This window comes from Drosophila pseudoobscura, chromosome 2 (assembly GCF_009870125.1).
Source record: "Drosophila pseudoobscura strain MV-25-SWS-2005 chromosome 2, UCI_Dpse_MV25, whole genome shotgun sequence".
In the NCBI taxonomy this organism is placed as follows: domain Eukaryota; kingdom Metazoa; phylum Arthropoda; class Insecta; order Diptera; family Drosophilidae; genus Drosophila; species Drosophila pseudoobscura.
The window spans coordinates 31,051,271-31,075,790 of NC_046679.1; the positions used below are offsets into that span (position 1 = coordinate 31,051,271).

At 41.9% G+C, this 24,520-nt stretch overlaps 3 protein-coding genes across 17 annotated transcripts; 2 read left to right on the forward strand and 1 right to left on the reverse strand.

Moving 5' to 3' along the window:
* The first annotated feature begins 1,450 nt into the window (after positions 1-1,450).
* On the forward strand, positions 1,451-2,739 carry LOC6898000 (uncharacterized). 2 transcript variants are annotated; one of them, XM_015182936.2, is made up of 3 exons: positions 1,451-1,824; positions 1,888-2,476; positions 2,532-2,739. In XM_015182936.2, exons 2-3 carry the CDS (start codon positions 1,925-1,927, stop codon positions 2,688-2,690), a joined length of 711 nt encoding a protein of 236 aa, XP_015038422.2. In that variant the 5' UTR covers positions 1,451-1,824; positions 1,888-1,924; the 3' UTR covers positions 2,691-2,739. The 2 variants fall into 2 exon arrangements, with proteins under 2 accessions (XP_015038422.2, XP_002138093.2); XM_002138057.3 differs by having other exon boundaries at positions 1,453-1,831.
* A 4,572-nt stretch (positions 2,740-7,311) lies between these two features.
* MICU3 (Mitochondrial calcium uptake 3) lies at positions 7,312-14,503 on the forward strand. 14 transcript variants are annotated; one of them, XM_015182937.2, is made up of 12 exons: positions 7,312-7,622; positions 10,718-10,859; positions 10,923-11,033; positions 11,635-11,682; positions 11,751-11,833; positions 11,941-12,006; positions 12,267-12,341; positions 12,751-12,837; positions 12,939-13,341; positions 13,400-13,557; positions 14,127-14,201; positions 14,356-14,503. In XM_015182937.2, the coding sequence occupies exons 1-12, from the start codon at positions 7,368-7,370 to the stop codon at positions 14,437-14,439; spliced, it is 1,587 nt and encodes a 528-aa protein (XP_015038423.1). In that variant the 5' UTR covers positions 7,312-7,367; the 3' UTR covers positions 14,440-14,503. The 14 variants fall into 14 exon arrangements, with proteins under 14 accessions (XP_015038423.1, XP_015038428.1, XP_033234558.1 ...); XM_001360014.5 differs by having other exon boundaries at positions 7,313-7,622; positions 12,936-13,341; XM_015182947.2 differs by lacking the exon at positions 7,312-7,622 and adding an exon at positions 10,211-10,652 and having other exon boundaries at positions 12,936-13,341.
* A 242-nt stretch (positions 14,504-14,745) lies between these two features.
* Ire1 (serine/threonine-protein kinase/endoribonuclease Ire1) lies at positions 14,746-22,385 on the reverse strand. Its single transcript, XM_001360015.4, has 7 exons — positions 21,976-22,385; positions 21,724-21,838; positions 18,094-18,537; positions 17,809-18,031; positions 16,473-17,748; positions 16,249-16,413; positions 14,746-16,185 (listed from the first exon to the last, which is right to left on the reverse strand). Exons 1-7 carry the CDS (start codon positions 22,117-22,119, stop codon positions 15,301-15,303), a joined length of 3,252 nt encoding a protein of 1,083 aa, XP_001360052.3. The 5' UTR covers positions 22,120-22,385; the 3' UTR covers positions 14,746-15,300.
* Positions 22,386-24,520: the final 2,135 nt, after the last annotated feature.

Genomic DNA, 24,520 nt, shown 5'->3' on the forward strand with positions numbered 1-24,520 from the left:
TATGTGAAATAAGTGAGGCAGCTGCCCCGCTACTACATTCCCCCATCCTGATCCCCCTGTTTTTTACACCTTGCGTGTGTGCGCGCGCGTTTCTCGGGCGTTTAAAAACGCGCTCCAGCTCTCAAGGTTGGCGGCTTTTCCTTGTCTACAGAAATGTATCTAGTAGATCGCTATCTGCGCGCTTGCAATTGTTCCATTCGCGTCGCGTATTCAATTACAAAATACATTGTCATGTCTTCTGTCAGCGGACATGATTTTCCATTGGTTTATTGGTAGCAAAAACTATCTGATTTCTAATTTTTTTCGACTGGGAGATCTTCCATCAATTGATGATCAAAAGAGTGATAGAGAGCATGGGAGTATCGGAAATGCATTAGCAGCCATTAGGCTTCCATCAGCAATACTCTCAGATACGCAAAGTACCTGTATCTGTGGCCAGTATAGTAATTTATGTTAATAAAATTGTAATAGTCGGGCTGTCAACAAATGGCGACGAACATGCAGCCAGCCGTCAGACAGCTCAACTCAATTCAAATCGAATCATTTCGAATCAATTAAATACCAATCTGGAGCCGATCTAGTGGCCTGTCTTTTGTCTTTAGCCAAGCGACCAGCAACAAGTTGTTGTCTTTGGCCACAAGAAAACATGTTAACCCTTTAGCGGGAGTGGAATACTTGTAATATTCCCCTTAAAATTTCATATAATTCTTGGCTTGTAGCCGTAGATACTACGATTTTGTGTATAAAAAGCATACGAAATTTGCTTTTTCGCTTCCTCCAGCACTAGCTCTCTTCTAGTGGGACTTATTGGTAGTAGCTTTTAGAATCTATAACCTGTTCATTTATATATCTTTAAATATCATTTAAGAATCACTAAAAATAATAGTCATAGGGTGGATCTCACTCTTAGAACCCCTTAAATATAATTCTTTCTGGTCTCATATCGGCGAGAGCGAGGGAAGCGTGTGAGCCGGGGGTTGATACACGAGCGAAACGAGTGTGCAGTCCCCTCATCCTCACCTAATCTTCTATATAGTATCCATATCTACGCTGCTTCCTAGATTTGTCCCTCAACTTTGTATTAGATGTAAGTCTGGATGTTAATAAATGACTCAAGAAAATATGTAGATCTATCCCAAGGGGTTAAAGCAAATGCAAATAATGATCAAAAGTGAAATGTTGCTGTCGCCAGCAGGTCGCTTGGTGCTCCAATCGGATTAGATTTAACCTAAGATCAGTATTAACCATTCGTATCTGTATCTATATCTCCCGCTCTATCTATATCGGTAATGAGAAAGCCGCCGACTGAGTGATCGATTATGCTGGAAGTAGTCTCTGTGGCAGCGGCAGTCCGCTCTAATCATAATAATTGATACGTAAATATTTTGATATACTCGTCGACTGCAATGCTAATTATGTGAGCCATAAATTACATGTGTGTCCCAGTGGGCCTTGAGTTTTCGCCGACTGAGATCTGTCGGAACTCAGATATAAATCAAAATTTCAAAATTATTCTTTGTTTTATTAGGAAAATGAATAGCAAAATTTTCAGTCGGGATGAACCGCAATGTTCGGCTTCCTTGTGACTATTATGGTGACTGCTATTGCCGCTTTGCTTACCGTTATTGGCTTTAATTTGGTTTCAACTGCGAGACTTTTGGGCTGGCATTTGCCGGCAAACCCACACAGGATCCGGCGGATCAGAGCAGGCGCTGAGTTTTGACAAGTAAAAATTATTAGTTTCTCCCCACAAAAAAATGGCCACTCTCGAAATGGCCTTGGCTGTGGTGAGCATCTACGATGGAATCCGAAGCTGCTTTTCTGGTAAAACGTACGAAATGCTATCCTCTCTTTAGGATCTTTCAATCATATCCCCTTTTTTCGTAGCACTACCAGCCCCATAAAGCCCCACAAACCTTCAAAGATGCACAGCCAACGTGGTCGCAAAAAGCACCGATCGAAGGTGCATTATCGCAGCCATCGTTGTTGCGGCGGAGCGGACTGGAGTGTCGCTCAGCGGGTCTTCCGGGGCTATCGCTCGGAGACCAACTCCATTACCAGCTGCTCCGCACTATCGCTCTCCGAGTTCGAGGCCTCCACGGACTACATTCTGCAGCAGCACCGCAGTAGCCAGCTCTGCGAGGCTAACATCCAGCCAACGCTGACGCCCGCCGACTCCCGCTTCGAGCTGCACGACTGTCTGCCGGGTCTGACCGCCGCTCTGGACCAGGTCCAGCACCAGCAAAAGAGATTGCGGCTGCTCCGGCGGCGCACCCTGGTGGAGAATGCCCGCGAGGTGATTGGGATACAGTGCGCCAGCTGGTGGAGCCGATACTCCCCCGATCTTCCGGCATTGAGCATGGAATCGAGTCTGGACTTTCTCTCTAGCCGGCTTTCTCCGCCGGAGAGAGAGGAGAGTGAGCCGGGAGCAGAGGTCATGGTTTATATTCGTAATTTTGTAAACAAGTGCCGAAAGGTAGGCCTATAAAATATTCCCCTAATTGGATGAGCAAACCCCTTCCTGCTTTTAGATCTACAAAGCGGCGTATACTGTCATCTCAGATGCCTATCCTGACCTGTCACCCGCCATGGATTTGCTCGATATCAATGAACTGATACCCGCTGTGAACAGTGCCCTCATCGAGTATTTGCTGCGCCTGGAGGAGCTCCCAGAGAGCAATAGTTTTTAGAACTTTATGGATGTTTATTCCCCAATAAATCCCATCAGAAGTGGCTCTACTTTGATTTGAATTTACTGAACACCTCACGCCCCCAGGTGTTGCAGCAATGATCGTAAAGAAAAATGTAACTGATAGATGGTATCACCAGCACCGAACGAGCGAACCCGTTGGCAGGTGCTTCAAGCTCTTTAGTTACTGCTTTCCACCAGACAGACAGAGAGATGATACCATGAGTCAGTTCTTGGACGCATTCTGGCGCCTCCTTTCCCCCATTTTAAATGTCATCATCATCATCTTCCACCAAAGAATTATGAGTGCGGCACATGCAATGGATTGCAAACCAAGATTCGATCTGGATCTGGCTCTGGCTATGGTCTGCATTCCTTTGGCGCTGCTGCTGCTGTGCGGGTGATGTTGACAGCCAAATGAATCGAATCTCATTTGTGGTTTGCCAAAATATTTATGCATTTGGGACCACGCCCCGAAATTTGCAAGCTTTATTTATGCGAGGGTTTCCAGTGAATCAAAAGAAATCTGTCAAACAAGTTTATGACACTTTTCTGACGCCCTCCCTCTACCACTGGCTGGCTGTCTGTCTGGCTGTCTGTTGGCGGAGCCGTTGACATTTTAATTTGGCAGCCATCGATGGCAATTTAATAAATTTGCTGCCTGATTTTAATTGGGTTTTGGAGCACTGTTCGTTGTGTGTTGAGCAATTGATGATCTCGAGGATGCCCCAAGGCGAAGGGCACCTTGAAAATCTAACAGAACCCTGAACTAGGCAATGAAAATGGAATAATGTAAGTGGGGAAATATTAGAGATGTTGCAACTATATTTAGAGAAATTCTTTGGGCTCTAAGGCCATTCTGAAATAAGAGAGAAGAGATGACTTATTAGGTTAACTTTTCTTGCTCTAATAATGATGCCATCGTAATGAATTTTCATAAATAGTTAGATAATGACTAAACCTATAATTTCAGCAAATTTCAGATAAAAATCTTTAAAGTTGTAGATGCCACAGCTTTTACGCTATGCTACCTGCAGCAGTATACACTTAAAATGGGAAAGTTTAAAGTAATATAAGGGAAAGGGAGATGAGGGATATATGTATAGAAGAATACCTTGGGTTCTACTGTTATTGGGTTCTTATTCCAAGTCTAAAGATGCTTCAATCATGATGAAACTTTAAGTATGCCAAGATACTATATAAATTCCCATTTCTACCAAATTTCCTTGTTCTATCTTCAAGACTATGCACTCCACAACTTTTTATCTAAACCAAAAACCACCTCTACTTTATTAGAAGAATACCTTGGGTTCTACTGTTATTGGGTTCTTATTCCAAGTCTAAAGATGCTTCAATCATGATGAAACTTTAAGTATGCCAAGATACTATATAAATTCCCATTTCTACCAAATTTCCTTGTTCTATCTTCAAGACTATGCACTCCACAACTTTTTATCTAAACCAAAAACCACCTCTACTTTATTAGAAGAATACCTTGGGTTCTACTGTTATTGGGTTCTTATTCCAAGTCTAAAGATGCTTCAATCATGATGAAACTTTAAGTATGCCAAGATACTATATAAATTCCCATTTCTACCAAATTTCCTTGTTCTATCTTCAAGACTATGCACTCCACAACTTTTTATCTAAACCAAAAACCACCTCTACTTTATTAGAAGAATACCTTGGGTTCTACTGTTATTGGGTTCTTATTCCAAGTCTAAAGATGCTTCAATCATGATGAAACTTTAAGTATGCCAAGATACTATATAAATTCCCATTTCTACCAAACTTCCTTGTTCTATCTTCAAGACTATGCACTCCACACCTTTTTATCTAAACCAAAAACCACCTCTGCTTCATTTGAAGGCACAACTTTCCCAAATCTTATCTAACGAAATTCAAATTTCGAAAAGCTTCTTGTCTTTTGGTTTTGAACATTCTTCTGTGGTGGTGCTCCCACAATCACTCATTGTGTCTGTTGGGGCATACCAGCGATTCAGTCAATAGATCGCCTTTCATCCTACAATCTACTACTCGTAAATGTGAGCAATTTTTATTATTCTGGTGACTGCCAACGAAATCGATATCAATATCTGGGCTATTAACAAAATCAGTGGAACGGCCGGCCATCTATCGGTCTCTGTTCTACGTAAATTTATGGAACTTCTCGGCAATAACAATTAATAAAAATTGAACAAAAAAGAACTCTGGACCGGAGGCTAAGGTTACCCCTTCGAAAAGATATCAGAACTTAATCAAAGACGATCGAATCGAGAGACAACAAAAGAGCATTTCGGAGCGAGACTGGATGCTTGTTCGTGCGACTGGTATTCCAGTCATAAAGTTGGCCAAAAACCGGCACAACCGTTAAGGAGCACATAGTTCCAGAGTCTAGACTGGGTAATCCTTTGAAGATCTTGTCCAGGCGATAAACTTGGCTATCTGTCTGATTAGTGGGGCCTAATGTGACAGCCAAACGACGTTCCAGTTGCAGTGTGAAGTGAGTGTTTTCCTTCCATTTCCATTTCCAGTCCCACCTTAACTGTAGTTTTGAGTGATGTAATTGGAGCGGCTTCTATTTGTGGCTGGGAATGGGTCCCTGGATGATGATGATGATGACCCAGGGGCAAGGCATAAATCAACCAGAAACCGGTCTCTCCTTCCCATCTCTCTATCTCTCTCTCTCTCTCTCTCTCTCTCTCTCTCTCTCTGTCTTTCTGTGTGTGTTTTGGTAGCCATCCTTAGGTAAGAAGTTGGCACCCTTTTCCTCTCTCTCTTGAAGGGTGATGCATCAGAGATCCAAGAGTTCGTTCTACCAATATTCATTCCCCCCGCATGTGCCAATGAGATTTATTGTAGCGCCTGTGTGTGGTCCCTCCTCCTTCGCTCTTGACTTTTTTTTTATTACTTTTTGTATATATTTTTTGTTTAATTACAATTCAATGAACTTCGAGTGAACTTCGCTCAACAGGTGGGCCCTTTCTCTCAAATGATTGACATTGAACTTATCTCAAAAAATGATATCATCTACACAGAATACTTCTGTAGCAGAACACACCGATTTCCAATGAAATCAATAATCGGATTCTCATCTTTTTTTGAATGTCAGCCTCGTATATCAATTTCATGTGGTACCGTTAAATGATGCGGCAAACCCCAAAAGGAATTTCCGAACGAACCCAAAATTGTGTTCCTCTTGAAACATTACCTAATCGCAGGGCCTAAAGACCATTGCCAGTTCCAGAAAAAAGCACTAATTAACTGGTAAAAAAAAAACAGAAGAGGAGCCACGCCCTCGAGGGCTGGCTTCCAAACCAGAACCAAGATACAAATATATACATATATATATATGTGTATCTTTTTTTTTTGGGAAGCCCTAATTGAAACAACTTTATTACCAACCAAAATATCGAATATTGTATTTGCCTGGAGGATATTTACAAGAACTCGGAGGAAGGAAAGGCGTCAACGTACACAATTTTTATGTGTGTGCAAACGGATCTTTCGGAGGCTTTTTCGAATCGATTGGAGTGGCGCCTCGGACCTCAGTCCGAGTCCCGGGTTACTTCTTTTACAACTTTCGCAGGAAATGGTTCTGGAAATGCTGCAGTTAAAAAATTGAAACAAATAATTTACGAGCTCATAACGAAACCCGAGAGAGAGAGAGAGAGAGAGAAACAGAGAGGAAGCTGGAGCCAAGATCGATTCGACTGCGACTCTCAGACGACCCGCGATAGATTAAGAGTTCATTCAGAGTAAAAAAAGTGTCAACTATCAGGGGGATTCACCTGAGAGACAGACATAGCGATAGGGAGTGGGGGGGTAGGGGGTATAAGGTTTCGCCGATCAAATGAAATTGATATTTTCCAAAGAACAAACAACATTTCTGTTGAATTTTTCGATGGTGCAACAGGTTTTTTTTTTCGTCGTTAGATCATTTTATTGTCGTTTGTTTTTCCCCATAAAATATTTCGACATTTTTATTGATTTCTAGTTGCATTTTTGTCATATTTCTTATCCCCCAAGTGACTCATTCGCTGGGACTTTGGCCTCTTGACGCGCATTCGTTTGCGTAGAGCCCGGGCCGGACGCGTCATTGGCAAACATTTTGGTCATGCACCATAAAACATAACCAAAAATACAATAGTTTTGTGCCAAAAATATCTGAAGGTGAGGTTCTGGAAAAGTGGAAAATACGTCAAAAGCGAAAAACCGCAACAATTGACGTTGCCAGGATTTTTAATTTTAAATTGCTTCTGGAATTGAGGCATGTACTTTCTGCGGTTCTGTGTGGACTTGTGCACGTAGTCCCATTTTCTGCGAACCAGTCAAGGGTATAATATGCAGATTTGTATTGCGAAATAGGCGCCAAATCTTACTCATTTCCGATTTGGCTGTTGTTGTTTGTTCTATAAATTTAAAAATATTCCTTTTTGCGGTTATTCTTTGAATCTTAAAAATATCCCGCTCATGTTTCATCAAATAAAAAAAGACTCCCCTTATCACTTACCGAAATTTAAATTCCGCGCCCATCTGCCCTCCGGCTAGATGCAACTCTGAGTCATGTGCTGCCATCTGGCAACCCTCTGCCTACTACGTAGGCCAGCCAACCGCGCTTACGTTACGTCTTTCTATTTGTCACTGTTTCGGTTTTTTTTCCTCGACCCGGACTAAAATGGCTAATTTAGTCGCTAGAATAACGGTTAAAACGGGCGCACTAGTCACGCAACGCACAAATGTGGGCGTGACAGTGTGCAGATATGCCAAGTACTCGAGTGGACCGGTGAACACAAGTGGATTTAGCAAACGAACGCATCGCTTGCTGTCGCTGCTGGGCGGCAGTGCAATTTCCGTGGCGGCAGTAATTGCATTCATAAAGCTCCGTGCCCTGGACAATACCGTGAATGCAGTTAGCCTGAAGAAACGCATGGTAAATATGTCCATAAAAACCGCAACAGAATAGAGGGAAAAAAGTTGAGTGCCTGTTGGGAAAAAAGTCAATAATTTTGGACGTAAAAAGACTCGCGCAGCTATTTTTAGATTGGGGCACTACCACGTTACGCTGTGCTGCGACTGTGTTGCTCGTTTCGTTACGTTAGCCAACAGCTGTTTTCAGGTGGTTTGTTGTGCTCGCGGCATTCGCTGCACTATTTTCGATCTTTACGAGTTCATTTAGGCTTTAATTAGCCAATCAATGATTTAATTAGCTGTTTAATGTCAAGTTCCTTTCGATCTATGGATTCCGTGGGCTTACACGTAGGAAAACCCAGAAATTTGGTTCAGGGTCGTTATCATTCCACCACTCCACTTGGATGTTGTAATTTTTGTTGTCGTTTTTGTTATTCATGTCGGTGCGTGTCCAAGTTCAATGAAACAACAATAGCTAGGGAGGAGGGGTGGCTTTTTGGGAGTCGAACCTTTTAATACCCTAACAGGTGGATCTTTTGTATGGCAGCTATATGATATAGTGTTCCGATCATGCTGGTTCCGATTTATATGCCTCTTTTGATCATACAAAAGATGTATGCTAATTTTCGGGCCAAATATTGGTAAACTAATTGAGTTCCAAGGGAACCCTCTGCCAAAAACAAAAGCCCCCTTAAAGCAGCAACATTTACCCGCACGTCATTTGTCAACCTGTTGACATTGTCTCTGGGGGGGGAGACAGACGCTGACTGCAGGTGCGTGCCGCCCTACAGAGGGTGTCTCCGTAGATAAGACCCCCGAGTATTTCCTCGATTTGTGGTGTGAAATGTTAATATTTACATTGGTGGTAAGAGTGGAGGTTGGTCTTTGAGCAATTGCTTATCAGAGCAGAGCTTTTGGAAGTAGGTGAGAGATAGAGGATTATATTCCAAAGTACTTTGTATGGTCATTATTAGTCATGTTAATGGAGGTGGGGGAAGCCCTTTATTGATGGTGATCGTTGCTTGAGGAAATCCCATTGATATTTCCTGTGAAAAGATGGCAAACACCTCATGAATGAATGAATGAATATTTCAATAGATTTGTCCAACAATGACTTGATTGCTTCCTTCCTAAAGGAATATCAAATTACCCACCCAAATCTTAATTTGCTTGTCGGCAGAATCTTCAAATTCCAGACAGATCACCCCATCTTTCTGCGTATCGTTGATATCTCAAGATCAAATACCCATAATGCCACATTGTAAGTGCCACAAATTCGTACGAAAACATGCCACACACCTTGAAAAATGCATTAACAGCAGCGACAAGGAGATATATGATATGATATGATGAAGTGGCAAAGTAGTTATGATACGGATACGCCCACGCACCTGCAGGAGGCTGTACCGAAATGCTGACAGAATGCCAGTTACTGACAAATTTATCTATTCTATCAATCGATCTGGTTGCTGGATCTGATACACCCACAAAATGTATGTACCCAATGCCAGACACAGGCGTGGCCTGAGCTTCAATCCGGAGTTTGGTTTTGGTTTTGATTTTGGTTTCGGTTTTGGCCCTGACATGTGTGTTATGACAACTGCGCCGACGACTGCGCCTGATGATGATGAATGAGTTTTAATTGTTGCCTATAAAGCCACCAGCGCCTGCAGCTATATCGAATCTCCTCTCCTTGTTGTCTGATCTCCACCAGGTCCACCAACACAGTGGATCCAAAGCCACGGATATCTGACCAAGAAGCTGGGAAAGAAATAAGGCAAATATTAGAAGAAAGTGTTTGCAGATAAAAGAGGTTCAAAATGTTAAAGATTTAATTAGGGACCATTTCATCGTAGGCATTGTTTCAAAAATCATCTCTTTCTAACATCTGTAAAATAACAGAATTTAAGTAACGAGCACACAAATAAATGTTCATGTGAGCATCATTACTATGTGCTCAACAAATATGCTATTTTCTTCGCATAGTTCTTTCTCAAAGAAATGATCTTTTTGTTAATTTTTCAAGCCATATTCTAGAAATGTTTTCTTGAGACTTTCCTGCCTTGAGTGGAAGCTTCTTTGGCGGGAGTTGAAACTGCTATTTTCAAATATTTTTTTAATGAAAAAATTTAATAAATTACTTCTTTTAGTTACAAATAAAACCCCCCCAAATGTTTTTGCAGAATACTTTATTTTGCATCGATACAAAATTACTGAATCGGTGTCCTATATCTTACACCGTTTGGTAAATTTCTAAGGCTACTTCTTTGACTTTTGAACTACTGTTCCTACCGACTGCAGCCTGCCGAATGATGTCAGCTTTTGGCTTTATGAAGAATTGTATCTGTGGCCTCTTGGTGTTTTGGTCTTTGGTTTTTTCGGTCTTGAAGCGTGGGCGTGGCTGCTGCCGCTGCTGCATGCACATGTCTAACATTCAAATTGGCCTTTGTTCGGAATGAGTGTCTGTGGCAGGAGGAGTAGAGTTATGGCCTGGGAGTTGTCTTTGCACCACAAATAAAATACAATTGAGTCATTCCTGTGGGCCCCCCTACGAGACAGGGTCTAGATTACACGTTATTTTTTTCGGTTTTGTGGGTGGCATTAAGTGTCAGATTTATTGGGATGAGGATGTTCTCAAAATCAATTTGACACTTTATTTGCCCAAAGGCGCAAACACACAACGTGGGAATCCTGTCCAGTCGATCGTCAAAAATTCAAAATTCAAATTAAATTTAAATGCAAAAAGATCGGTGCATGTACGATCCGAAAACCGGATCAAATTAATATTTCTGAGAGCAGTTGGAGGCCTTCCCACTGGGGGCAGGCAGGCATTAATCAAAACGTCACCAGATTGGAGACCCCAGACCTCAGAGATCTCGGAGCAGATCCCCCAAAAGCTTTTGTTGTCTCGACTTTGGGTCTGCCTTTGTGACCAAGCGGCGGAAATATCAGTGTTCGTGGCGCGATCCAATCATTCCATTGATTTATTTCAATTATACGAGAGTATGCCATGCCCCCACCAGTACAGGCCAGGCCAGGCATGGCATATCAAGTTACCTTTAACAATCCTTTCGATTTAGCACTGATTCAATGTTCCATCTTCCACTCTTTTTTCAGCGCGATGATAGCGAGCTGGAGAATGTGAAGCTTACAGCACGGGAGCGTCGCTTCATCAAATTTGCCTCCGTGGAGTTCGACGATCAGTTGTACATGACGCCCCAGGACTTCCTAGAGTCGGTGGTAGAACAAGAGCCCAGACGTGAGTGCTATTTTTTCGATATTTTTAATGCATTTTTCTACTAATTATACTTTGTTTTCATAGCACGTCTGAAGCGCCGACAGCTGTCCAGCGATGAGGTGGACAAATACAAGGAAAATACACCTGCATTGAAGAAGGGCTCCACGCGTTTGTTCCGCAATTTGAGAGATAAGGGTAAAGGACATCAGTAGAGTCTTTTTGGAGCTTAAAGAGAATAGGGATATATGGTTTGCATCAAATGATGATCTAATGCGAGCCTTAAGGCCTTGAATACATCAATATTATATTTAGAACTCAAAGAACATAAAAATCGCCATAAATTTGTTTTGATGGAAGCCTTAAATAGCTTCAAATTAAATTTAAATTAAGGTTTCTGCGAAATATACAGTCTCTAGCGTTGAATGTGACCTTTGTCACCTTTGAAATATGTGAAATTGTTGTTTAGGACCATCAAAACGATCAAATTCAAGAATTTAGTCATATAGAACGGTCTTCCAAATTAAGAAGAGACTAGGACCATATGAATCGATAGGATTCTGCCTCTATTGAAAGCTTTATAGAGCAAAAACCTGGAATAATGTATGGGATAGATGTCTTAAAGCCATGAAAAAAGTTTCTGTAATAAAATAAAATCATAGAAAGTTGCTAAAATTGTATAGAAATCTAGATTATAGTTATATGGCATATATACATTACTTTGAAAATTTCTTTAAGCTCCAAAACGGATGGTTTTTATGCACATTTTCTCATAACAAACTTTTCTTTTGAATTCCAGGCATTGTCTCCTACACGGAATACCTTTTCCTGCTCTCTATACTGACAAGTAAGACGATCCATGATTAAATCTTCAGAATATCCCATTTAATATACTTTAACATCTAAATTTTATAGAGCCCAAATCTGGTTTTCGCATTGCCTTCAATATGTTCGACACAGACGGCAATCAGCGCGTGGACAAAGAAGAATTTCTAGTGGTAAATAGTGGGTGACTGCTACCCCTACCATTCATGGGTTCATTCTATTGATTTCCCATTGATTATCGTATGATTTACTTATAATTTATAATGCGTTTATTCATTAGATAGTTTCCATTTTGGCGGGCGCCTTTAAAGAGAATCAAAATATTGATCCCCAAACCAAAAGAATTGTAAGCATTGTTTGTGTTTCCTTTCATTTAATTTAATTTAAGTCTATCATTTAATACGAATTAATTGTGAAGTAATGGAAATTCGTTAAAGCCAGCCCTAGGGCAATGGATGTAAGCAGCACCAACAGACAGTCAGAGACTCAGACACCTTGCAATTAAGATATGATTTCCATTTATTTTTCTATCCGATATATAATTTGTTTTATTTGTTAAACCTCACGTGTATCCTCCTCCTCCTCCCAATCCAATCGTATCGCTAGCTGTCGCGTTTAGTGTCCTATGAAGAGCAAAGAGAGATGCAGAATAGCCGTATGCCCATGGCCAAGAAGGGTCTTGTAAGTGGGAGAATAAATCCGTAAACAATTGTGTTGGCTTCGCTTCAAGAGCAAAAAAAACCAGGCTCCAAATATGCCTCAAAGTCGCCTAAGTCCTCCGCTTACGTTGTGTTATGCTACGTTCTGTTGATATTCGTTGTTACGTTACATTAAATTATAGATCATATGTCTATATGTACATATATGCTGTTGCTTAAGTATACCTTTTGTATTGCCTTTGAAGTTACTTTTGTTTTAATGTTCTTTTGCGTTTATCGTTTTTTATACCCCACCCCAAAACTATCAAAAATTCCCACCACAAAACATAATCCTCACTAAAAATAAACCCCCCTAACTTTTCTTCTCTCTAAAACCCAAAAACCCCACAACACAAATCCATACTATCCATGCCGGCATGTACATATCCCAGATGGAGCGCATTTTCAGCGGCGCTTGGAAGGAGAAGCACGGCGAGCAAGAGTCCCCGGAGCTCGAGCATGAAGTGCCACCCATTGAGGTAATCCCAAGCATGAGATCGTCCCCAGAGTGTGACTAACAAGTTCTGGGTTAGAGCCCATAGTTTTGCTAATCCTTTCTGCCTTTAATCATTCCTAGAAGAACTATGTCAACGACGGCGAGGGACTGCAGCGCCGTCATGTGGTTCCGACCACTTTGCAGCTGCATTTCTTCGGCAAACGCGGCACTGGCGTCATCAACTATGACAATTTCTATCGCTTCATGGACAATCTGCAAACGGAGGTGCTGGAACTGGAGTTCCATGAGTTCTCCAAGGGCAACAGCATCATCAGTGAGCTGGACTTTGCCAAGATTCTGTTGCGGTACACATATTTGGCCACCGATGAGTACGATGTCTTCCTGGAGCGACTGCTGGAGCGTGTCAAAGATGAAAAGGGCATAACCTTTCATGATTTCCGTGACTTTTGTCATTTTCTCAACAATTTGGATGACTTTACAATTGCCATGCGAATGTATACGCTGGCCGATCGGGCCATTTCGAAGGGTGCGTCTATATATCCTTTACTCTCTGCAGAGACCCAATCTATTCTCCCTTCTTTCAGAGGAATTCTCACGCGCTGTGAAAATCTGCACGGGCTATAGCCTCAGTCAGCATTTGATTGACACTGTCTTTGCCATATTCGATGCAGATGGCGATGGTCTGTTGTCCTACAAGGAGTTCATTGCCATCATGAAGGATCGCCTGCATCGCGGCTTCAAAGTAAGTGGTCGTTTCTTTGATTACAACGAGGCTCTGGACGCCTATGACGAGCCCGATTATCCCATATTTGTGGCCTGGCGCCATCGCGTCTGCCGGCACTTGGACTACTTCATTGACAGCGATGCGCTTTGGCACTAATTAGCTTAATTAAATCACTCGTTTAGTTGCTCGTTGCTGTATCATTTTATAACCGAATGTCCTGCGCTCTCTCTCTAATCTCACTGTTTTTGTTACTCATTTGATTGTGCTTTCGTTTTGCCTGTAAGCGTTTTTAGCTCTAAGCTTAATGTTTTTCTTAGTTAATTCAAAATCTCTTAACAAAAGCAAGCACATTTCATATTAATTTTAGTATTAATTTTTACTTCAAAATTGGCCATACAATCATTAAACTCTGATTTGCACAAGAAATTTGATTTTTATTGGTTTTGTTTCCTGAAAAAAACATCGAAATGTAAGGAATTTGTTAATATGTTTTATTTTCACTAAAATCTTCAACATTTCCATTGATTTGTGTACCTTTTGCGACCATCTATATAGTTTTTTAGCTTCTTATATTTTCTTTTCCTTAGCAAGAGGATGTTCCCGATCTAGACGAACGTCTAGAGGTATCCCTTGAATCGCTCGAGCCCCAAGGCGATGCGGAGGTTAGTGGGTGCCGCCAAACCCACAGTATTCTTTGCTTTTCACTTGCTTTTTCTCTGCCCCCCAATCACTTGTGTGTCTCCCCCATTTTCACTTTTCTTTTGTGAGCCATCACCGCCTCCCGGACTTTAACTAATCCAAAATCAATCCTTACAGTCTGTGGCCAAGTCCGAGGGCTGGGATGCCTTCAGGTTCTGTGTGCGCCAGGAGATGAAGACCCTAATGAAGTCCTCCAACTAAGGCTGGATCGCGGCAATGCCACTCGAGGGAGGGAGGAATCAATCTACGCCAAAGTGAAACAAAACAAAAATTCTAGTTGCGAATATTGCTTTTCTTCTAAAGAATCAAAATCTCTTGTATAGAAACTATGTATTTAAAAAACCATTGTTAATGCATCGAATTATTTATGAAATTTATGAAAAATGCCTAGAAAATGTTGTTGAAATCCCTTTGTTATAGCATAATAAATTGTTTTTTCATGTTTTTATTAAATATTTATTTAGTTTTTCATTTTGATTAAGCCTTAAAGATTTCCTAGAAAATGCATTCAATTCAAAATCGCATAGAGATGTGTCTCTTTCCAATCCTTTTTACTTCTCTCAAAAATTAATACTAAGGTGATTTTTAGAATTAGGTATTCCGCTCGTCAGGGTACGGACGTCCTGCCCGGAAGTACAGCAGGGGGTACAGCACTTAACTAATGCATAAATATAGTATCTAAGTATATAATTCGGTATTTGTCTAGATCATTTTTTCACTATATCGAAAACAGAAAAATAAAAATTATCACAGTTTAATTGCGTGCATTCGTCAGACGACGATACTACACCCTATAGATCCTATATCGTTATCGTTATCATTACCATTATCCGCTCTGTTAACATCATCTATCTTTTTTCTGGTATACAAAATATATATATATATCCTTCCATCATTGCACATTGTTTTTGCTACTGAATTATTGGGAATTGGTTTTGGAATAGTTTTTGCAGCATATACACAAATTGCAAAAAATATTATTAAAAATATATACTAATAAAATTAATGAATCAATATATGATTGCATTTAAATCATAAATAATTGATGAATCTGTGTGTATCCTAGTCCTGCGTTGTGGGCGGCAAAGTCCAGCTCACGTACTTCTCCTTCTCCTGCGTGTCCTTGTAGGTGCTGCGATTAGCGGACGCCTTCGAGCGACGGAACTTGAAATTGGCAAACACATCCCGCTTGGGATCACCCTCCAGCGCCAGGGGCTGGTGGCTGGCGTCCAGCTCTAGGTTCCGCTGCAGACCGACTCCCGCGATGGGCAGCTCATCGCTGGCTTTGCGGAAATTATACGAACCCTTGCGCAGCTTCAACTGCTGCTGCAGCTGCTGACTGGCCGTGGATGGAGGCGTCTTCTTGGGGCTGCCAATCTTCGGCAGTGGCTTGGGATCCCGCATCAGCAGGGGAAAGAGCGCATCGTCGGCCTCAAAGTACCAGGGACGCGAAAAATGATAGCCAGCACTGTAGTAAGGCTTGAAGATGGGCTCGTTCGAGCAAATACTGAAGGCGTGATACGCGTGCGAGATGAGCTGCGGGAAGCGTTCCACCCAGTAGTTGGTGAACTCGTGCGGTATGCAACCGAGCATCTCCTGGGCCGCTGGCGTCAGCTCATGATAGTGATGCTTCTTGTTGCGCAGCGCCCTCAACAGATCTCTCACACTGGCGCCCATATACCCGCGATACTTTCGCAGGTCATCGGTGATCATGGGATCCAAATGCTCATTCCAATCGTCCAAGACCACAATCCGGCCATTCTTCTCCAGCGATTTGAGGGGCTCGGTATGGAACTGCAGTTTCTCCACACGATCGCTCACGTCCTGCAGGAAGGAGAGCATTTTGGGCTCATCCCAAAACAAAGGATGATTGCCTATACAGCGTGCGGGAGGACGCGACTGGGCATCCTTGTGTATCATGTCGGAAATCAGTTGTTCAGCCAGAACCTACAAGAAAGGAAGAGAAAATTAATGAAGAGAACGCTTGAAGGCAGGCATTTTTCTGCTTACAGTCTTGCTATTGTCGCTGTCATCATCGGAACGCAGCTTCGACAGATTGTACTCATGCGAGAGTATGTTTGCCTGGCGCTTTAGATTGTCTCCAAAGGCATGATGTCCCCCACTCAGGACATAATAGTAGACGCAGCCCAGCGAGAAGATATCCACAGCAGTGGTCTGTAACAGAAAAAGCACTTTAAAAGAGATCCCAAAGGAAGATCTGCAGACGGACGTACCGTTCGTTGTGCCCTCATCATTTCGGGAGCTATCCAACCATCTGTTCCCGTAACGCCCGACCGACGGGAGAAGCTTGTCTTTCCAAAATTCAACTTTTTGCACAAACCAAAATCAGAGATCATCACTCGTACCTTGCCCCTGGCATCGGGCAGGGAGATCAGAACATTCTGTGGCTTGATATCACGATGGACAATGTCCAGGGAATGCAGATGACTCAATCCGGAGGCTGCTTGTCCCAGAACCTGCCACACATCAATGTGATTCTGCAGCTCCACCGAACGATCGCCTTCGGTGTAGTCCTGCAGCGTGGCGGCACACAGCTCCACGGCTATGTAGCGGAACTGACGATCCTGCTCGGTGCAGAAATAGCGTACAACATTCTCATGGGCATCCGATTCGCGTAGCAGCGCCACTTCGCGATCCGCAAAGGTGAAGCATTCGGGAAGGAGTCGCTTGACGGCCACAGACCTCTCCTCGAAAGACCCCTTGAAGACGAAAGTGCCCTCGCAGCCCTTGCCCAGTACTTCGTTGGAATTGAAGCTAATCTTTCCGACACGCACCTGGCCATTGCCCAGATCAACCAGATCCTCGGCACTGATGTTGCTGCCATTGCTCCCCTTGCTGCCGCTTCCGTTTATGCCATCCGCAGTCATGGCCAGCGTTTTGGATCCATTTTCGCTCTGCTTCTGCAGCTCCCGCATAGTGCTGCAGGTGTACCAGAACAAGGCAATCATACCCAGAACGATCACAATCAGTATCTGATGGACCTTTCCGCTTGGATGTTCCATGAACCACTCATTGATGAAGGCCTGAACCTTGTTGCTGTTCTGCAGGATGATGGTCTTTGTCCGATTGATGGTATTGCTGTTTGTCCGCTGATTAATGCCAATCTCCACCAGTTCCGGATCCGTTTGCACGCCAATATCAGCGGCATTCTTCTCATTGTTGGCCAACAGCCCATAGCCATCATTATAGTTGTCGATAGTCGCCAGACTCTGGACATCTTTGCCACCCGCTGGCGTGGGAGATAGCTGCAGATTGGCATTCGCTTCATTGGGCATGTTATAGTGGCCCAACATGATGCCCGAGTGCTCGCGCAGCACATCATTGATGTAAACGGTCTTGGGATCCGTTTCCTTGTTGGTATTTTGCTCCCCAACGGGTCCATCGAGGAGTTTTACGGGTGGTGTGGTCGATATTCTGGCCGTATTCTTGTCCACCAGCGAGGGAATGGCATACAAACCGCTCTGGTGCTCGCCCACATACAACGATTGACTGAAAGATTATAGACTCATTAGGAAAGTTGTCAAGGAAATGGTCTAACCTCCGACTTACAATAGTTTCACGGTGTTTACATTCCCTGTTTTGGATTCCTCGAGTATCGCCTGATAGGCCTCATCCGAGAGCGTGGTAAAAGGCACACTGAGCAGCCCATCGGGCCCCAGCAGGAAGGCAGCCACTACGGGACTGCTCAGATCTCGCTGCCACAAGAATTTCCCATGTTTGCGATCTAGGGTCACGATCTGTCCATTGGTGGTGGTCGTCAAGTGGATGTATTCTGCGGAAACCAAAAATGTATTAGCCAGGGAAATGCAACTGAAGATTCTTTCTCCTATTTACCATATTCCTTGACCAATTCTGGTGGCGCACTCAGCGCATTGTAGTCATAAAATGTTATATTCCATGGCTTGGCATTCTTGTCCTTGGCCAAGCTATCGAACATCATCACTGTGTACTGTGTTCTGCCCAAATAAATGGCCCGCGAGGTGGCCCAGCCAATCTGTTCGCCCTCCTTGCCATCCATTGTGGCATCCCCAAAGCCCATGACCTTCTCGCGTCTGCCTGTCTTCGGGTCCACCATGTACCAGGTGTCGCTCTTCTTCCCGGAGTACAGTATCCCGTCCGAGGAGCGACACGGTGCATTGGCCACCAGTTGGGGTATGGTGTAAGGCAGCTTCTTGAGGCTGCCCATCTGCCCCAGCTGATAGATGCTGCCATCTCGTGGATCTGGCAGAAAGTGTGGCACTTGGAGGTTCTCCTGCGGCTCGGCTACAATGGGGGGATCTGAAATGGAGGAGGGTGGAGGTATTTGCGTGATTATTAATGATTCATCAATGATTTCAAATTTAAATATTGATTAATCGATTCAGTGAATTATCGATGACATATCAAGCAGTTCAATTAAGGTAGTCCAACAAGCAGTATGAAAGGAAAAGCAGCTCAAGTAGTAACAAAGTAAGCTTCTCATAAATTCCCATTTAAAATACTTGAAGATAAGACGTATCTTCATTTCTTTGGCAAAAGGGGGAATCATAATCTTCATAGCCTCGAATCGACTATCTTTCATACATTTTCGAATGCATTAAAGGCATTTATAAAAAAAGTTAAACTCTTTTCTGTCGTACCTTCAAATTGGTGTAGCTTTCATGTGAGTTATCAACCCAGTTTACAATCTCTAGAGCTTGAAATGTAATAAAATCTGTATAAAATTGATTCCAGATAGCCCTTATCTTATTTATTCTATACAAATTTAAACACGCGAATGAGGCTAGGGGAAGGTGTAATCAATATTATGATCGTCTGTTGGCAACGAACACTAGCCATAAACATTTGGAGCCACATTTACAAACCCTTTCCACTGAAAATCAGAAAACCTATTCATTCAACAGAATACATTGTATTTTATTTTCCTTGAACGAAAATAAATACCCCGCGAGAGTAATTTAAGCCATAGAACAGTTGGTTAAACAACCCATGCATTCTTCTGGCAGATCTTTGTTTCTTCTACATACTATATGATATATGATTACCCCCCGGCAACCAACCTGTTGGCAATTTCTGTTATCGCAGAATAACGAACAAATAACGACTTGAGCGACAAATGCAAATGGCTAAAGCATGGGGACTGGGTGGAAGCGATAAACAGAGTCGGAGTCAGAGTCAGAGGGAACCAAAAATTGATATATTACCAAAGTCCCACGCGCTTCCAGGCACTCCATAATATCTCTCCCTACGGAGAGTTCTTATCAGCACCCCACACCCAAGGCACATGGCTGTGCTAAAAGAGGGATATATTTACTAATACAATCAATTTCTGGGGCAGGTCATTTAACCCACTCTGGGCCGCCGGGCCGCACTTTCATTAGCATATAGATTCTAATTAACTTCCACCGCTATGAAGACACCAAAAACAAGTTTCCGCCGACATGTGATGAGGTAATATTGAAAGAATAAAAAGTATCCCATCCCGCCCTATTCATATATCAGAAATATAGATCTGTTATGTTATGTTATGCCTGGGCAAATCGTAGTAATTATTGTGTATCGTCCCACAAACAAATTAATGGCTTCAATGAATCTCATACGAGTGCACACGAAAAATATACTATATTTTACGGATGTATATTTTACTTTGAAAACCTCAGGTCAGGCCAGGCCTGTGGTCCATATGTTTTTTTCGCCTGTGTTGATGATTGCAGTTCCCCGAATACATGCGACAAGCATTGAAAATTTCTAATTATACAGACGTTCATCCGAAACCAAGTTATCGCATAAAACAATCTTTACGGGGCGTGGATTCTTTTTTTTTTGTGTTTCTCAAAAACCAAAACACATGTGCTAGGAGGATTGAAATTATTATCTGGGGAATTATTGGGAGGCATAACTGAAGCATTATATACTATTTGGAGACTAGCAAAATGCGTTTTGAGAGCATTATTAATTGAAAATGTTAGCACAGCTATCGCAAAAGAAATCCCAAGAGTACTATTAATAGGAAAACTAAGAGAGCTGCGAACCAAAACAACATAAAAAGAGACATCTAGGGTTTAAAGAAAGTCGAATTTCGAATGCTCTTTTTGAATTCAAATTCAAATTGAATTATCGATAAGCCCAACAAGACAGCCCTGGCATAAGAAATCTGACACTAGTGTCATCTTCCTCTAACTACAGTTAATTTATTTACAAATGATAATCAGTGCCTTAATTGGATAAAAAGCCTTGTTTCAAATGGCTTCTATGACACAAAAAAAATCAATAATATAGCAGTTCTAATTGTAAGTAAGTACGTCTTTGTCGCAGCTGTAGAGACGAGGAAGAGGAGGAGACAGTGGAACATCTGTTCTGCTCCTGCCCAGCTCTCAGCAGAAGAAGGCTACAGCACCTGGGCGCAGCCTTTCTACACGACATCTCAGAGATGTCCAAACTATGTCCCAGGAGGATAGCGAACTTTGTGAGAGCATCTGGATGGGATAATTGCTGACAGGAAGTCTCACAACGCAGGAAGGAAATGATCCTATGCGGTATCAAAACGGGCTGAAACCGGCCTAAATGTGACGGGTTCCGAGCGAGCCCGGCAGCCGCCTCAACCTAACCTAACCTAAGTATGTCTTTCATTGACCAATAAACACCTGTCTAAACGATTTGCATATCCCACTATTTGTGTTCCATTTCTTTAACCTTCGAGACGATGAATCACATTTCCATTGTTTTGCTAATTCTGTAACATGCTTTAAGCACCCCAAACGAGTATATTTACTAGTAAATTCTAGATTCTAGAGCTTGACCGGCAGATTATAACAACAATTATAACCTGTAGACCATTAAAAATCGCAACGTCACGCCTGATAAATAATTCAAATTGTCTGACAAATCGCTCCAAAGTCTAAAAACACCCACAAAATGGGGTGTAGAGTATAAGCAACTGGTGATATCGCGAAGGCAACTTAATTGAAAGGAATTGTGTGGCTGTCTAGATTGCGTATATACGTGAGACCTCTTATCAGGGCACAACGCAAAGAGAACATAGCATGAGAGGAGGGAAAATTATAGAGAAGGAAACGTACTATACATCTTTCTTTCTAGCGTTTCACCATCTGTTTGTGTTGTTACGGATGTCACGGCAGTGGCTACCGATGAGCTCATCAAAACGCATGTTTATGTTTCACAGAATTTCGCACAGATTGCATTCCAAAGTGCATTTGCATTTGCATGGAAAGTCTTGGAAGGAGTACGCCGGTGTGGTGTGGCATATGGGGGCATATGTCTCATGTCTCACACACAGTGGCACGCTCCATAAATGGGGTAAAAAGTTTTGGGAAGCAACCACAACTAAAATATAGAGCACGGGGCATGCGGCTTTGGCTTTCATGTGGACGTGGAATGGGGAATGAGAGCCGGTCGGGGTTTCGCCTTCATGTGGATGGAATGGGAATGTGGAATGAGTATGGTCTGCGTTGTGCGGGTAATTACCATCTGCTATTGTCCAGCGTATTTCACTTGTAATCGGATCGATGGCCGTGAGACCGCCACCCAAAGTGGAGAACACCATCAGGGCCTCCTCATCGCGGGCCAGGTCCGTGCAGTCCTGCAGAAAGTATGTTAAAAACCTCAAATGATGACCAACATAACACACAATTTGATGAAATATTAATTGACATTTGTGGGACATGCGTGAACGCACTGAAAACCACCCGGCTGGCTGGCTGACTGCCCGCCTCTTACCGTCTTTTCTTCAACGCTGCTGCTGCTGCTGCCACTCACAACTTCTGCCGAGTCGGCGGCCTTAGCTGATGCAATCGAGCCGCTGGCAAGTAAAAACAACACGCTACAAACTAAAACGTAGAATCCCATTTTGCACAACATCATCAAGGGAACAGAGACGGGCAGAGAGAGGGGGACGAGAAAGACCGTGTACAATATTTGCGTTTTTTTTGCACTTGCAATTAGTTTTTGTTGTATAACTCTGGCATATTTTCATGCCCATTTATTTCATTTCAATTTCTAAACACTTCCAGCACTTGCAGGGGCTTAATTCACGCATTTTATTTCCATTTCACATTCACTTAAATTACTTCCATTCGCCATGTTTCGATATCGGGGATTGACTTATTCCGATTACGACTTATCGATAAGATGTGTAATGAACAACCAACTTAACCCAACTTAGCCCTCTCTAATTAAAGTATTCAATTCTCTCTATTCAAGTAGTTCGAGCTAACCCGCGAAATAAAGTCTTTAAAGTATTCTCTCTATTCAAGTAGTTCAAGCTAAGCCGCGAAATAAAGTCGTTTTTGTACATTTTCCTTGTATATCCGTCTTATCTTTCCTCTTTATTAACAAACAAAATAACGATATCTTTCACCTGAACTGCACTAAAATTCTTCAAGATTCATAACTTTTGTGGAAATATTTATAATCCCTGTGGTCGACAACGGGTTAATCGTTTCTGTCCATGATGAAAAATCACATTCCACAATTTGGATATTCCGTGGAATATTACCAGCTATATAGCACATTTAGCCAGGCCCACATAATTTTATACAATAATTGAATTAATTTTCTACTTGACTGGCTTATTTTAAATGTTTGCTTTTCTTGGATTTAGTCTAAAAAGGTTTTAGCGAAGAAGGTCAAACAAATGAAACGTAATAAAACTTAAGAGAAAAATCGTTCCGATTTCTCAATTTCTTTATTGCGTTGAATAATGCTGCCAAAATAAAACCCTTAGTTCTGTCCACATAATTTTATCCGATTAATGAATCAATTTTCTATTTAACTGGTGTATTTTTAATACTTGCTTTTATTGAATTTTGCGTAAAAAGTGGTTTTAGCGAAATACAGTCAGCACAACATTTATTCGGACACTCGTCTATGTCAACTTTCTTTATAAATAACTTGAAAAGTATTTAAGTTTGACAAAAAATTTTTATTTCATTATGAACATGGATATTATTACTACTAATTTCAAAACTAAAAACAAAAAAAACTTCTTTGGCGTATCAAAAAAAATTAAAAGTATCAAAAAAGCCACTTTTTTACGCACAACAATTATTCGGACACTTTATATTTTGTACGAAAAAAACTTATTGTCCCCAATTTTTTCTGATTTAAATATTTGGTGGGGCCGCCCTTAGCTTTAATAACAGCTTTTAGACGTCGGGGCATACTTTTTACCAAATGATTGGTTTCATTTGGATCAATTTTCTCAAATTTCGTCATCAGACCCGTTTTAAGGATTTCCTTGGAGGAAATTTTATGTTTCCTAATTTTTTTTTCTAGCAAATCCCAAACATGCTCTATGGCGTTCAGATCTGGTGACTACGGCGGCGTTTTTAACTGCTTGCACTGGTACAACAGCCATTCTTGGACCAAAAACGAGGTATTTTTGGGGTCATTGTCTTTTTGAAACAAGAAATGCATCGCTTTAAGACCCAATTTTTCGACACTCGCCATTGAATTGTCAGTCAAAATTTTCTTGTAGATGTGTTTGTCCATCTTGGTCTCAATAAACACCATTTGCCCAGGTCCAGCTGCTGCTATACACCCCCAAACCATTACATTTCCACCGCCATGCTTCACTGTTGGGATGAGGTCTTTCTCTTTCATGGCTTGATTATCCTTTCTCCATACTTTGGATGGTCCATCATGTCCGAATATATTATATTTAGACTCCTCATTAAATATAACACTCTCCAAAAAGGAATCTGGCTTATTTAAGTGAAGTTTTGCGAACTCCAATCTTTTTTTTTTGTTCACATCGGAAATGAAGTGAAGCATGGCGATGGAAATGTAATGGTTTGGGGGTGTATGGCAGCAGCTGGACCTGGTAAAATGGTGTTTATTGAGACGAAGATGGACTAACACATCTACAAGAAAATTTTGACTGACAATTCAATGGCGAGTGTCGAAAAATTGGGTCTTAAAGCGATGCATTTCTTGTTTCAACAAGACAATGACCCCAAAAATACCTCGTTTTTGGTCCAAGAATGGCTGTTGTATCAGTGCAAGCAGTTAAAAACGCCGCCGTAGTCACCAGATCTGAACGCCATAGAGCATGTTTGGGATTTGCTAGAAAAAAAAATTAGGAAACATAAAATTTCCTCCAAGGAAATCCTTAAAACGGGTCTGATGACGAAATTTGAGAAAATTGATCCAAATGAAACCAATCATTTGGTAAAAAGTATGCCCCGACGTCTAAAAGCTGTTATTAAAGCTAAGGGCGGCCCCACCAAATATTTAAATCAGAAAAAATTGGGGACAATAAGTT